General features: G+C 46.7%; 3 protein-coding genes across 4 annotated transcripts; 2 read left to right on the top strand and 1 right to left on the bottom strand.

The window, feature by feature from the left end:
- Positions 1 to 231: 231 nt before the first annotated feature.
- LOC108628698 (uncharacterized) lies at positions 232 to 7,689 on the top strand. The gene is made up of 11 exons (XM_026816760.1): positions 232 to 246; positions 480 to 1,071; positions 1,133 to 1,200; positions 1,273 to 1,498; positions 1,565 to 1,690; positions 1,776 to 3,568; positions 3,646 to 4,458; positions 4,672 to 6,963; positions 7,046 to 7,181; positions 7,268 to 7,407; positions 7,486 to 7,689. Exons 1-11 carry the CDS (start codon positions 232 to 234, stop codon positions 7,687 to 7,689), a joined length of 6,405 nt encoding a protein of 2,134 aa, XP_026672561.1.
- A 235-nt stretch (positions 7,690 to 7,924) lies between these two features.
- Rlip (Ral interacting protein) lies at positions 7,925 to 11,194 on the top strand. Of its 2 annotated transcripts, XM_018030981.2 has the most exons (9): positions 7,925 to 8,009; positions 8,195 to 8,333; positions 8,854 to 9,104; positions 9,173 to 9,434; positions 9,518 to 9,698; positions 9,761 to 10,075; positions 10,160 to 10,520; positions 10,575 to 10,828; positions 10,904 to 11,194. In XM_018030981.2, the coding sequence occupies exons 1-9, from the start codon at positions 7,925 to 7,927 to the stop codon at positions 11,003 to 11,005; spliced, it is 1,950 nt and encodes a 649-aa protein (XP_017886470.1). In that variant the 3' UTR covers positions 11,006 to 11,194. The 2 variants fall into 2 exon arrangements, with proteins under 2 accessions (XP_017886470.1, XP_017886471.1); XM_018030982.2 differs by lacking the exons at positions 7,925 to 8,009; positions 8,195 to 8,333 and adding an exon at positions 8,340 to 8,768.
- A 35-nt stretch (positions 11,195 to 11,229) lies between these two features.
- Vha55 (V-type proton ATPase subunit Vha55) lies at positions 11,230 to 13,921 on the bottom strand. Its single transcript, XM_018030983.2, has 4 exons — positions 13,765 to 13,921; positions 12,969 to 13,435; positions 12,230 to 12,895; positions 11,230 to 12,160 (listed from the first exon to the last, which is right to left on the bottom strand). The coding sequence occupies exons 1-4, from the start codon at positions 13,850 to 13,852 to the stop codon at positions 11,894 to 11,896; spliced, it is 1,488 nt and encodes a 495-aa protein (XP_017886472.1). The 5' UTR covers positions 13,853 to 13,921; the 3' UTR covers positions 11,230 to 11,893.
- Positions 13,922 to 14,512: the final 591 nt, after the last annotated feature.

Below are 14,512 nucleotides of genomic sequence, written 5' to 3'. Positions count from 1 at the left end.
TCGATGCTTTAGATCATGTTTGGTCAAGGATAGCGAAATAAAAATGCCGAATTTCATTTCCATTAATTTATTAATCAGAATTATTAATTTTTACAATAAATTAGAGATAAATAAATTAGAAACAGAGGAACTTGATTTCAATAGATGTTAATACAGACAATGTTATGTTTTCGTTTTCCGCCAATATAATATTTTTACAAGACTGCAACTACTGTCTGCTTCGTTTTGTACATGACTAATTTCTGGGTATACAATATCCGAATGGAAACATGTTCACACTAAACTGCACAACCATCCATCGCACACCTTCAAAATTCACAAGTACAACAGTAACAATTTAAATGGAATAATCAATTAGCACACCGTTCAACCCCCGTCGTCCTTTGCTTCATTCGGTCAGAATGTCTAAGATCTCCCTGAAATCAAAGCCGTCCACCACAGGGCCTGGACAACGTAGGAGGTACTCCACCTGATCGAAGCACCTTTGCCGGAAACCTCGGTACATCAAAGATGTTGACTTTTCGTTCGACAGGCGATCCTCTCTAAAGATTCTGAAACCTTTTGGCTTCTGCTGTTCGTACGACAACATCGATCCATTGACCCGGTACGACAAACTGAGTTCGATTCGTCAAGCTTCCTTGGAGTCCTTGACAAAGGAAAGTCCGACGTTGAAGTTTCGTACAGAATGCATCGATCACGTCGACTTCGAGCAACTCAAGATAGCAGCCAAGGCGAAAGAATTAGCGATCGGAGATTACGAGCGTAAAGCTTTGAGAAGAGGCAGGCTGAACGCGCAGGAACGAAGAAAATTGAAGTTCAAGAAACTGTTGAAACAGAGACGGAAGCTCAATTTACAACGTAGCGGCAAGGCTAAGGAGGACGAAGACGACGAGGAAGACGACGGTGACTTCGAGGACTTACAAGAGAAATGGATGTCGGCTCTTCAGGAAGGGCCGATAAAGTGGCACCTGGAAGACGAGATCCAAGCGGGAAAGGACGTGTTCTGGGAAGAGAGGCAAAGGACGCACGACGATACGGAGAAGAAGAACACAGAGATCGGAAAGACAAGAGGTATAAATGCAGTCACCGATTCAGCCACCGTTGCCGCGATAAAGTTCAATCTTCCTTTCAGTACTGGCTTCGAACGACAAACATTCCGATCTGTATCCTCGGTGGTACCAAGACTTTTCTCTCGATCAAGTACGATCTACGACACCGCGCACCACGATTTTTATTTCGATCGAAGATAACGACATGCTCCGGAATTCGTAGATGATGAACTTGAGGTTGCTGCAATGCGTGATGCAGAGAGATCGCGAAGAGAGAGTAACGGGGCGTACTCAGAGAGCGGTCACAGCGATTGGAATCGTGTCTACGTTCTTCAAACTTTCACCGGAGGTCCTTAAAAAATTACTGGAGACTACCCGCAAAGTGACCGACTTCCTGAGGGAAATTTATAAAATGATGACAGGAAATTATTTCGAGGACGAGGGATACAGTACGCTCTCGTATCGTACCTCTCGTCTTCGCGAGACTTTTAAACGACGGTATCTCGAAATTTCAGAGTCGTTCTACGACTGCAACGAGAGGATCGTCTTAACGGCCATCGCATTTACTTCCTTGCCCGAGGCCATCGTCGAGCTCCACGAACGTTTGCCTCCTGTGGAAGAGGTAGAGATACCTCCGAAACGTAAGGATCTCGAACAAAACGATTCATTGATCTACGCCATTTACCGCTGCTCGCGACTGACCGTCTATCTCGAAATTGACTTCAGCCACACCGCCGACGATACCGACGAGAGAGAGAATGGATTCGCCCTACAAAGAAGAGCTTTTCGTGCGACCGGACTGGGTGTCTTACGTTCATCTGCTACAGAAATGGCGGATACATCGACGTTCGCTCGCGATACCACGATCGATATTACCTCCCAAGGATTGCATCGTGAGCAGTTTCGAAGAGCCAGGCGACGAGCACTACGAACGGGAGGGCAAAAGAATTGAGTCGTTCGTCGAAGGAAAACGGACGTCCGATTCTCCCAGAATCCCCAAAAAACGTCCGCGTAATTATGATACGAGGGCCAAGGAGGACGAGAATCCTCCTGGCGATCGACCGGTCTCGCGCGTACCTATCAAGAAGCGTGACGTCGAGGACATGGGGAGATCTAGATCGAAGCAGAAATTTAAGCGTTCGAGCAGAACCGATCGGTCTCTTCCTCCCAACGACGGTTCGTACCTCGACGCGACGAAAATGAATAGTACGGGCGACGGGCTCCAACGACGCAGTTCTAAGCGACTGAGCGTGGTGTTGGAGGAGAAGGCTAGGAACGATGAGGAAAAGACGAAGATCGTGAAACGAAAATTCAGCGGATTGAACGTACCGCCTCTATACGAGAATACGCTATTCGATTTTGTTCTGAACGGAATCAGCGAGAAACCGGGGCCGGTTGAGTACAAGATCTGCGGAGTCCTACAGCCGCCGCAGCCGAACAAGAAATCGTGGCTCGACGAGAAACACGCGCATTACGTGATATCTGGCGCTTCGGAGGAGCCGCCGACTTGTCCCGTCACCTACGAGATGACCGGAGTCGCCAACGTCACGCCGTCGAACAGCAACGAGAAATTCTTCGGGGTACTGAATCTCGGCGACGGACCCAATAAGATCTACCCGGAAGGGAGGAAACATTTGTCCCGCCAGTGGCAGGAATGGCTGCAGAACGTCGACGAGGAGTATCGCAAAGTGGAGAGAGAGGCGAACAGAATGATAAAGGCTATCGAGGCTATAACGAAACTGGTGTTCCCGGAGCCTACCTGCGACAGCTGTTGCTCTTGCAGACAGACGAGGAAATCGTACTTGAAAGCGAAGGAAACGAAGCTGCCTTACTTCGTGGTGGACACTGTGGTCGAGGACGAGAACAAGAAGAAATACATCGTAGGTTCGATGGCAATGCACTCTCCCGCGCCGACACCTCCGGAGTCCACGGTCAATCTGCTGGACTATATAGCGTCGGAGGACGTGATCAAGGACAACGTCGTGATAAGCGGGGTGACCACCGAGACGGGCGAGACGCAGTACTTTATCACGGGATCGCAGAAGGAGATGATTCGCATGCCGCGGCGAGTCATAGAACGCTCGCCGCCCAGGCCGCCTAGGAACGTCCCACCGTGCGTGTGCGCCATACAGCAGATGTTCACCAAGGGTCTGACTCCGGAATTGAGTCACGACAACATCCCGTGGACGAAGGACGACGGTCTGTGCTTCGGGCACAAGTTCAGACCACAAGAATCACCCGCCTATTCCTGCAAAATGTATCCTGGGGATAAGTCGTGCAGAAGAAGTCCGTTCATGAACGCGTTGGTCATGATGCAGAAGAAGAAAGAAAGGGCGGAACGAGAGGCAGCGTTAAAGCTCGACTACGGGAAGGAGAAGAATATGTTCGGTATCGCGGAATTTCCGCCGTGCGGTGACGAGCACGGTATGGGCGTCTGCGGTGCGCCCTGGGGCACCCTGCATGTTCTGACTCCCGCGGAGTTGGCGGAACTCGAGAAAGAACGGAAAGAGATACTCAGGGTAAATCTATTACGTTTCACTCTCGTAACGCGCGTGAGACGCGTCACGGCGTAAAACGGAGTGTACGATTTTTATAGGGACCTCCATGTGGTACGAAACCCGGTCGAGCAGTCTGCGAAGGTCCGTTCGGAGAACGGGTGCCCGAAAGACCAGTGGAGATCACTATCAAGGAAGAGATTCCGGGAGAAATGGACGAGGAACTCGAGGAAGAAGAGGAAGAAGAAGAGGAAGAAGAGGATCTCGTGGTCCAGCCACCGCCTCCGCCGAAGAAGGAGAAGAAGAGACTGCGCGGTGATAAGTGTTACATGAGTCCGGAAGCTATAGAGAGCAGGAGGCAGAAAATAGTGGAGAAAACGGTGAAGAAATTTGTCCCGGATCCTACTTATCCTGGTTACGATGACCCGTGGAATATATATCGCACGGCACCGACGGAGAAAGAGTCCGAAACCGATTTCAAAACGTTGTTGAAGCTGAGCTCTCCGAGACCACCGGCGACGCCCGTACCATCTGGAACGACAGTGGCAGGCGAAGAGAAGACGGTCGGACCGTCCAAGCGTGTTTCCGGGGACGTGAGAAAACATGGCTCGAAGCAAGCGAAAAAAAGTTCTTCCGATCATGGGAGGAAACGTTCGTTGAAGGAAGCGAAGAAGAGCAAGTCTCGCTATAGCACGTCGAAACGCAGGAGCGAAGAGAAGACGACTAAATCTAGATCTAAGAGATCGGTCCACAGCATCACGAGTAAGAGATCAATGAGTGGACAAAAGAGTAGCAAAATGATACCTTCGACGTACGATGAGAAAGTGGATCGAAAACACGCAGCGAGATCGAAGGGCGAACGTGATCAGAATGTAGATCGAAAGCGTGCGAAGAGGACCAGCCGGGAAGCGACGGTCAGTAAACCTGGTGCAAAGAGTCGCGAACCGACTCCTAGTAAATCTGGTAGTAGAAGTCGCGAAGTGTCAACTGGTAGATCTGGTAAGGCCAGTCGCGACGGGACTGCTAATAAACCTAAAGTGATCTCCAATCCGAATCCTGGCGAATCACCGAAGAGGGAGCCCCCAAAGAGCGGCCCAAAGACCGAGAAACAAACGTTGGTGTCGCAGCCTAGCATCGGTAAATCCAGAGACGTTTCTTCTCGCAGATTCGACGCTGGTAGCGAGCCGTCCGGTTCCCGTAGAGAAATGTCTGGCTCTCCTGGACGCAGACCGAACCCCGGCAAGGAATCGTCTTCTCCGCATCGTGGCACGCGCAGCGCCGATAGAAGATCTGAACCTAATACACGCGTGACGAGCCGTGAGAGAGACAATCCCGAGAAGAAGAGGAGAGAAGAGAAGAATCCGAGATCGAAAACGAAGACGGTCGAGTCGGGGAAAATAGATTCTAAAAGAAAGAGAGCGAGGAAGTCGTCGGGAAGTTTGGGAAAGAAAGGAGGGAGACATCATCACAGAAGAAGGGACACCGACGACGATTCGGATCCCGAGACGTCTCTCAAGACAAAGATCCAGGAGTTAAAGACCATGCTCACGTCTTCCGATCTTCATCCTCGCGATGTGAAACCAGCAGAAATCCCGGAAGTAGGAACGACGAAATGTTGTACAGAATACGAGGACACGGAATCCGAAGAGGAAACGAAAGTGGAGGAAGAAGCTGGGGAGGAATTACCGCCCAAGGGTCCTTGCGGGTGGAAAACGAAGTCGGAACAGGAGTTGCCGGCAAAGAAAACGTTGGTCTATCTGACCGAACCCGACTATCCCCCGGAAACGGTGGACACGAGGACCGGAGGAAGGCCGTGTCGTTGCCGAGAGATCCGAGCGACCAAGAAGATATTGAAATATGCGATCGGGGGGCTTATCGGTGGTAAGAAAGACGAAGTTGCTGGTGACAAGAAGAAGTTGCTCAGGAAGAAAAAGAAAGAGGAGGAAAAGACGCAAGTCATAGAAGGTGCCCTTTATTATACTCCACCACCGAGTCCTCGGAACAGCGACGAATACGTGCCCGAGTACGATCTCTACGAGAATCCGTATGACATGTGTCAGACTCGACGCAAACATCAACATATCCGACTGCTGGAGAGGTACGCCACTCCTCAGATATCTGAGGGACGACCGGAGAATAAAGAGACCTGCGGCTGCAACGAATACGTCGACACGTACGGGATTCGCACCACGGACGAAGAAGAGGAAAAGGCTGCGCAGGCGAGAGAGCTCGAGGCGACGAGAGAGACGCTGATGAGCGCGAAGCCACCGAAGGAACGATGGACCCTCGCGCTCAAAGACGTCGGGCTTCTGGATTACTTTACCCGATGCAGGGACAACATGCCCTGCTGGCTAAAGTGCGCCAAGTTCGACGAAGTAGGCTGTCCTATACCCCAGCGGAAGCTCAAGACCAAACGACCGGTCTGCGAGTGCAAGTACGAGAGGAAGATCCTCGAGCACAGGGAAGAGAAAGTGAAGTACAAGGAGCGTCAGAAGCGGCTGAAGTCGCTGAAGAAACAACCGTTCGTGAACGTGCAGGATATCTCAAAACCGCTGGTACCCAATACGAAGCTGATGATATCGAACGTGAAAAGAATTCCAAGGGACGACGAATATGTGGACGATGTCAAATACTGTATAAGTGGAGTCGCCGAGAATTATACCCATTTACCACCGAAACAAGTGGTAGCCGGTGTTCACATGGCCACTCCTATTCGCACCCCGGAAGCCAGCCAAGAAGATATACCATGCGTCTGTCTGCATCGGCACTGGTCACCTATGAAGGAGCTTCCCGTCGGACCGTTGCCGAGACCAGAAGAGCTCGAGCTCGCCGAGAGGAAGCGCAGACAGCAGGCCGTGATAGACGCTTACCGAAAGATCTACGCTCCCGAGCCGGTGTATCACACGCACGAGGATCATGGTTGCACGGAACCGTGCGGTGAGGAGCAGGAAACGGAGGACGGTGAACACGAGGAAGAGGACGACGCACAGACGTTCCATCCGCAGAAGCATATCAGCCGGAGCAAGTTGACGGATCATTGGCAAAAACGAACGTCCGCTCGGGACGATGGAAAGACGTTGCATACGAAAACTGTCAGCAGGAGCAAGATGACGGATCATCCGCGTAAAGAAACGCCCAGCAGAAGTAAAATCACGGACGGGAGACACCGAGGTTCTCCGAGTAAAACGGACGTGAAAACAAAGTCCGATAAAGCCAGAACAGGAGATTCACCGAAAATGGCCAAAGAAATGAGTAGAGGAAAAATGCATAAAACGTTGGAAAGGAAAAAAAGATCTGGCCATGAGGAAGGTGACGGTGGGAAAGAAGAGGTCGAGGAGGAAGAAAATGGAGAGGAGAGCGTCGAAGAAGATGATGTTCACGATGAATTCGTCGGGGGTTACTTGATGGCCATAGTAAAAGTAAATACTAGCTTTCAATTTCAAGAGTCGAGTATAAAGATGAACTATAATATGGTAACTACGATGATTGTTTGATGATCAGGTCGAATTGAAAAAAATGGCAGCAGAAGGATATTTGTTCGCGCAGTTACCAAAATGTTTCCTACTGCCACAGTTGCGTTATTGGCTGATGTACAGAAAAGGATTTGTACTCAGCGAAACCGATAAGCGTAAGCATCGTTCTCGTATACTCTAGATTTGGTACAGCGATATGGCAATTGGGTTCACACTCACGTTCATAACACGATATTTTCAGTAAACTCAGTACGCGATAGTCTTAAGATGTGGGATATGTTGGACGCTCTTCAAGGCAAGACTTTGTCCATCGAACCGCCGCCAATTAAGATGACCAAGCTTCAACTTCGAAAATTGACCTTTGATAGCGCGTATAAAATGAAACGAAAGGTTTTACTGAGAATGAGCGATAGATCGAACGGACAAATTAGAATCTTCACGTTCGCCTCACGTTCCGTTTTTCTGTAGATTGCGATGAAGAAGGAAATATTCCTCAGCCAGGTTCGCAAGAACAGAGTGATGTACAGTCGGACGATGTGGAACACGATGGAGTACGGCAAATTCCCTTCGAAGTCGTTCAAGCAAGCGTATTTCACGTACATGGCCAGCAAAGAATCCGACGGACACGTATTTAAACCGTGGCAATGTTCCGAAGTGAACGAAATGTTTTAAAACCACTAATATTCGTACTGATCTCAAGATACGCGTTCAAAAGATCGATCCACACAGATCGAATAGCGTTTGAACGGTCGAACTCGAACGAGACAATCGATAGGTCGGTAGCAAGATTTTTAAGTCGCTCGGCTCGGTGGGTGATCAGTCGCCAGGGGCTAGGGTCGCCAGTTACAGCGCAGCTCGAAGCTAGCAAGCGCATCAGCGCACGAAGCGCACTGGTTAGCAACGGAGGATGGATTTTGAGAGTCCGGATGTAGCGAAAGAATTTCCCGGATTGTACGCCTCGGAGTCTGCCAAGAGGAGTAACGAGAGCGACTGTACGTAACATGGTTTAACGGATTATCCAGTGATTCTCGAGCGACGGTCATTTTCACGGGGCAGGTTATACATGTGTCATGCAGACGATCAAACGCTCGTGACACCGTATCACCGACTAGTGTGTCTGATCGACCGATACGTCGCATTTGTATCCCGATTAATTGATCGTTACGCATGTTTGTAGTCAGCGATGATGGTGGACACGAGAAACATTCTAAGAAGGATCTCCTCGGTGGTAAACGGAAGGAAAAGAAAGACCGAAAGGATCGAGGATATGCCACCTTAGAGGGTGAAAGTTCCCCTGACGAAGACCAAGAAACAAAGTAATATTTTCTGACGACAGTCATATTTCCAGTTATCGTAAATATCAGTCTACACTTGCAACTGTTTCGTTAGTCTCTTCTCCTTAAAGCTTTAAGTCTCGTACGTGCGTTCATTCAGAATCTTCCAATTACTATCTAAGCATAAAGTTCCTGTGGAAAGTAATTTTAATTTTCACATATTGTTGGCACTGGGGTGTTAATTAACCCTCGCTGCTAGATCTAAAATTAGTAATCGTATTGATTAGACTCGTTCAGTATACGTGTAACTACAATTTGAAGAGCAACCGTCTTCAAATGGAGAACAAACTCATTACGAATATTTACGATTTAATATTACTGATCATCTTGATTCTTATTTCCGTAGTAAATGTTTACTTTATCATTAAAGTTTTTGTCCTATACATACAGAGAGCTTAAGGACGATAGGCACATAAAGTAAAGATTAGATTTTACAATGTATAACGTGTAATCTGCTTGTACGTCATGTACAAATTGATTTAACGTGTAAACGAACTCGCAGAAGTCCTTCAAAGTCGAAGAAGACTAAAGCTTTTAAATTCCCATCGAAGAAAGAGAAACGTGAAAAATCCAGGGAAAAAGAGGGCAAGGAGAAGGATGGAGAGAAGGAGAAAGAGAAAAAGAAGAAGGATAAAGATGACAAGGATGTAGAGAAGGAGAAACGCAAGGAGAAGGAAAAGGATAAAGCGAAGCAAAAATCAAAGGACCGTAAAAAAGGAAAGCACGCTGGAGAAGATGGATTAGACATTGGTGGTGAGACTCCGACTTTCCCCGACGAACGTTTCGCAGAAGTTGAAATTATCTTTTTATGATGCACCTAGAGGAGCAGCCGGTGTTTGGTGTCAGCCTGCATTTGGCCGTGGAACGAAGTCGTTGTCACGATGGAGTGGAGCTACCCTTGGTCGTGAGAGACTGCATTGATTTTGTGGAAGAACATGGAATGAACGTGGAGAGTCTGTACAAAGTCCCAGGAGTGAAATCAAAAGTTCAATATTTAAAGAAGCTGTACAATCATCGGGAACCTGTGAATCTGTCCGAGTTCGAACCTACAGTAGCTACCAGTTTATTAATATTATTTCTTAGGTCTGTACGTAATTTTACGTTGAAAAGCGGACGAATGTATCTAAAGTAGAAAAAGTCTGCAAATTTAATTGTTTCGGGTACAGGGAATTGCCAGAGCCCGTTCTAGAGAGCAGCGAGATGATATCTAGATTCGAACAAGCGGCATCCACGAAGGATGTCGCGCAGCGAGAAGCGCAATTGATACATTTGGCTGAACAACTACCCGAATGTAACAACGTTCTTCTCGCGTGGATCATACTGCACTTGGATCACGTCACGGCACGAGTACGTCGAAGAAGGGATAGGAAACCGTGATAACGTTCGTCTTATGTGAAACTATTTTCCAGGAAAAGACGACTAAAATGAATGCTCAAAGTATCTCGATGACATTAAGCCCTGTATTGCAAATGAGTCACAGGCTACTATTAGCTTTGTTGTGTCACTGTAAAGCCCTTTTCCCTAATGTACAATTAACGAAATATGTGCCGCCGCTCGCAGCCGGAAGCGTGAATCTTCCGGATACCGTCGAAAGTATAGCGGCTGAATTAGCTAAGCAAGAATCGTTGCTATCGCAAATACATATGCAAATGAACGCAGGTTTCGTAACGAAATCACGCGAGGAACAATTGTGGGAAGTACAACGTATGATAACGCAATTGAAGGTCTGATGTTGTTAGCAATTGTCCAAGAAATATGTATGTAAATCGTTGGGACGTGCGTACATCGATCTTTGTCCGTCTTTTCAGAGGAAGTATAAAACTGTCCAAAAGATGGAAGGTGCTGCGCAAAAGAGTTTAGACGAGGAGGTGAAATCAAATGACGAGACTGTGACAGAGTCAAATGTACAAAAGACGAGGACGGAGGAAGAGGATGGGGAACATGCGAAGTTGGAGACCCCGTCAACGTCTAGCTTGATGCTAAAGAAAACCAACAAATCGCATGTTTCAGAAGACAATAAAGAACCAATAAGTACAAACGTTCCGCAGAGCGATCGGAATCATGTTCATACGGTTGACAAGGACATCGTTGATTATGCAGACACATCTGCGTTCGCAGCCCAGTCTAACGCGGAACAGGAAACCGCTTTGTCCAAAACGAATGAGAATGGTATAATTAAAATCGGTAAAGTTGTTTCGCATGTAGTTAATCGCGTGGATTTAGTTTCAGCTGTGGAATCCGAGCCTGAGAATGCTATTGATAAGTTGAGAGAGAGTTTAATTTACGAAGAACTGTTAAATATGCAAGCGTTATTAAAGTCGCGAATAAATCAGGAGAGGCACGAGATTAAACGATTAATCGAGTTGTTATCGGAACGCGGCCCGGAAAAGATAAAACCAAAGGAGAGAATACATTCGCCGAATGAAGCAGAGATGACAGCTATGATCCAACTAATCAAAGAAAATCAATTGCTTGAGGTATCGTGCGTCCGAGATACCGAGCGCCTGATAAACTTGAATCGGTATTCGTATTTTTACTAATCTATTTTCCAGAAAAAGATGACCACTCTGATCCGTAGTATCATTGAAGAAAAGGACGCTTGCATCGAGCTCCGTGTTCAACTAGCAGTCCACCAATTAGCGGCTAAAACCTGACTGTTGATTACGATATAATACTTTGAATTTATAAAACAAAAAGAAACTAAGTACACATTACACAGATTCTGAAAATATGTAACATGATGTTTTGCACAGAATGAACACATATAGTTTATAAGATGTTATTACAACCATGTTTTCTTGGCTCATTCTATTCTCTTGTAAAATAATAAAAAGAAGAACATAGACGCTTGTCTTTACCTTCGACTCATAGTTACGCGTTTCTCTGTTTATGTACATTATTTATTCATGCATTTGCACTTTAATATAATTATAACAGTAACGTGAAACGAACGCACGTACCTCGATACGTGCACTAGGTTTTATGCATTCCTTTAAAACGAGTGTGTATCTCAACTTGTACAATATCAAAGCGACATGTCATGATCGGACGAACCATATACACGGTCGTTAAATACCTTGTCTGTTTCCCTTCGACCGTTCACGGATAAAAGTTTTATATTGGAATGTAGGACCGAAAAATGTAGTTATACAATCGCATCTTTCTCTATGTTAATACTGAACAATATATTACACTTGACACGTTCACTTCTTGTATGTGCACGCTCGTGAAGACACAAATCTTTGCTATGATTAAAATTATAGTTTAAACAATTACAGTTGAATCAACATCAAATCGTACAATCTGACTCTGATCCTCGCGATCCTACGTACGATTTCTGAGTTCTACTCATCATCCATTCCGTCCAGCCATTCGAGTTGCAAAAACACGTTAATTATAGATTCGATCAACAATTCTATTATTTTGCGGTCGGATCAAAATGGATCAGGCCTCTTCGTAGTCTTCCTACTTGTTCAATTTACAATTTTTACCATTAATTCTTTTAGGTAGGAAAATCAGTTCAAAGGCTAGAATAAGGAAAATTAATGACGCGAATCTCTCGGATAGAACTCGGCCAGAGTGCTGGCTGGAATTCGTTTCAACATCTCCTTCGGGAAGATACGTAACAGCTGCCAACCAATATCTAAAGATTCAAAGACCGTACGATTCTCATAGCTTCCTTGCGAAATGAAGTTCTTCTCGAACTTGGACAGGAATTCCAAGTAAAGCAAATCGTCCGGCGTCAAGGCTTCCTCACCGACGACAGCTTTCATAGCTTGTACATCCTTTCCAATGGCGTAACAAGCGTACTGAAACAATCGTCAAATTAATCTCGTCATCAGTTCAAAAGAGACACAGACGAGAGGCGCGAAACATACCAATTGATTGGACACGTCCGAGTGGTCCTTTCGCGTGAAGCCTTCGCCGATGGCAGACTTCATGAGACGAGACAGCGAAGGGAGCACGTTGATAGGCGGATAAATCTGCCTGTTATGAAGTTGACGGTCAACGTAGATCTGTCCCTCGGTAATGTAGCCGGTTAAATCGGGAATCGGGTGAGTGATATCATCGTTGGGCATGGTCAAGATGGGAATCTGAGTAATGGAACCGTTGCGGCCTTCCACTCGACCGGCTCGTTCGTAAATGGTGGCTAAATCGGTGTACATGTAACCAGGGAAACCACGTCGTCCCGGTACTTCCTCGCGAGCGGCCGAAACCTCTCGAAGAGCCTCGGCGTAAGAGGACATGTCGGTGAGGATGACCAACACGTGTTTCTCGCACTGATAAGCCAAGAACTCGGCTGCCGTGAGAGCGAGACGCGGAGTGATAATTCTTTCGATGGTAGGATCGTTGGCCAAATTCAAGAAGAGGCACACGTTCTCCATCGAACCGTTCTCCTCGAAATCCTGCTTGAAGAAACGAGCGGTTTCCATGTTGACACCCATAGCGGCGAACACGATAGCAAAGTTGTCCTCGTGCGAGTCCAAAACCGATTTGCCAGGCAATTTCACGAGGCCAGCTTGACGACAAATTTGAGCGGCGATCTACGGATACATCGATGTGGTAACGAATCGATTCGACATTTAATCATTCCTCGTTAAAGACTTATACATGTACCTCGTTATGTGGTAAACCAGCAGCTGAGAAAATCGGAATCTTCTGGCCACGAGCAATGGAATTCATTACGTCGATGGCTGAGATACCGGTTTGTATCATCTCCTCGGGATAGATACGGGACCACGGATTGATCGGTTGGCCGTCGATGTCCAAGTAATCCTCGGCAAGGATAGGAGGACCTTTGTCGATCGGCTTTCCAGATCCGTTGAACACACGGCCCAACATATCCTCGGACACCGGGGTCCGAAGAATATCGCCGGTGAACTCACAGTGGGTGTGTTTCGCATCGATGCCAGAGGTGCCTTCGAACACCTGGACGACGGCCTTCGAACCAGATACTTCCAACACTTGACCGGATCTCAGAGAACCATCCGCAAGTTTCAATTGAACGATCTCTGCATACTTGGGAAATTTCACTTCGTCCAATATTACCAGCGGTCCATTTACACCCGAGACAGTTTTGTACGCTGCAAAGGTAAAATACATGTTTATTGTGCGCCTCCCTTTTCGTATAGTCACATGACGGACAAGCATCGGTTCGTGTACGACTCTCGGAGATTTATTCCGATCGTCGATCGATCTATTCGGATCACGTACAGAATAATTCAAAGTGTCTGCGTCTATTCGAATCGTCTGTCCTTTTACTGTTCACTAGGAACGATTAAAGAGCGAACGCATTCGACATCAGCTGACTGGTCACAGATCGATCGCTGCTACGCCCAGTTTGCGCCAAGTACTTGGTGCTTTTCGAAACGTCTGCTTCTTGGGTTTGTAGTGAAACAAAATTACCACTTACTGAGCCGAGGCTGCGAAATGAAATCCCTCGTGACAGCCAGGACTTGTTCCCTGGTGGCTTGACGTTCTCCCATGCTTTTCGAATACATTTTTCTTGAGTGATTTCCCTGATCCGTTACGTCGGCCAAACAGCAGATGACTGACTATTACTGAAACCGCTGTTGGTGTTGGTGCTGGTGGATGAAAAGAGACAGACTAACATGTCGACGGTGGGGATGGCTTGGAACGTCCGATACAAATTACGAAAAATAGTACAACGATCGTTGCAATAATTTGTCAAAGCTGGCTAACCACACTTGATCGAATTTACTATTGCCTACATAGAACTTTGATGGTATAAGACTTTGGCATCGAGTAAATTTTGCTTTAACAAATCGATAGATATAATAACCAAGTATTCGACAAAGATAGACGAAACGGCACGTGCAATCACGTGGCTTATACTACACGGTTCTTTTCATCTTTATTAGCAATAAAATCCTTTCGGACATTACCGATTGCAGTTGAAATTGATCATAGAAAATCGGTCTAAATAAGGATTTGTATGATAAAAGCAGAAAAAGAACCAAATCTCTATACTATCGAAATTCCTCAAATCTTACGAAACTAACCACATCTCGTGATAGCGGTTTGTTTGAATGCACGGTTCAAGGAATGACGTAACGACGATATTTCCAATGATTTATCGTACGACAAGTAAATGTAGATCTTGGATCCAGTGAACACGGAAAATACGACATATTTTGATA

The sequence above is a fragment of the Ceratina calcarata genome, unplaced genomic scaffold (assembly GCF_001652005.2).
Source record: "Ceratina calcarata isolate Rehan_Ccalc_2016 unplaced genomic scaffold, ASM165200v1 scaffold54, whole genome shotgun sequence".
Classification (NCBI taxonomy): Eukaryota; Metazoa; Arthropoda; class Insecta; order Hymenoptera; family Apidae; genus Ceratina; species Ceratina calcarata.
The sequence above is the reverse complement of the archived record's forward strand: the minus strand, read 5'-3'. Positions and strand labels throughout refer to the sequence as shown.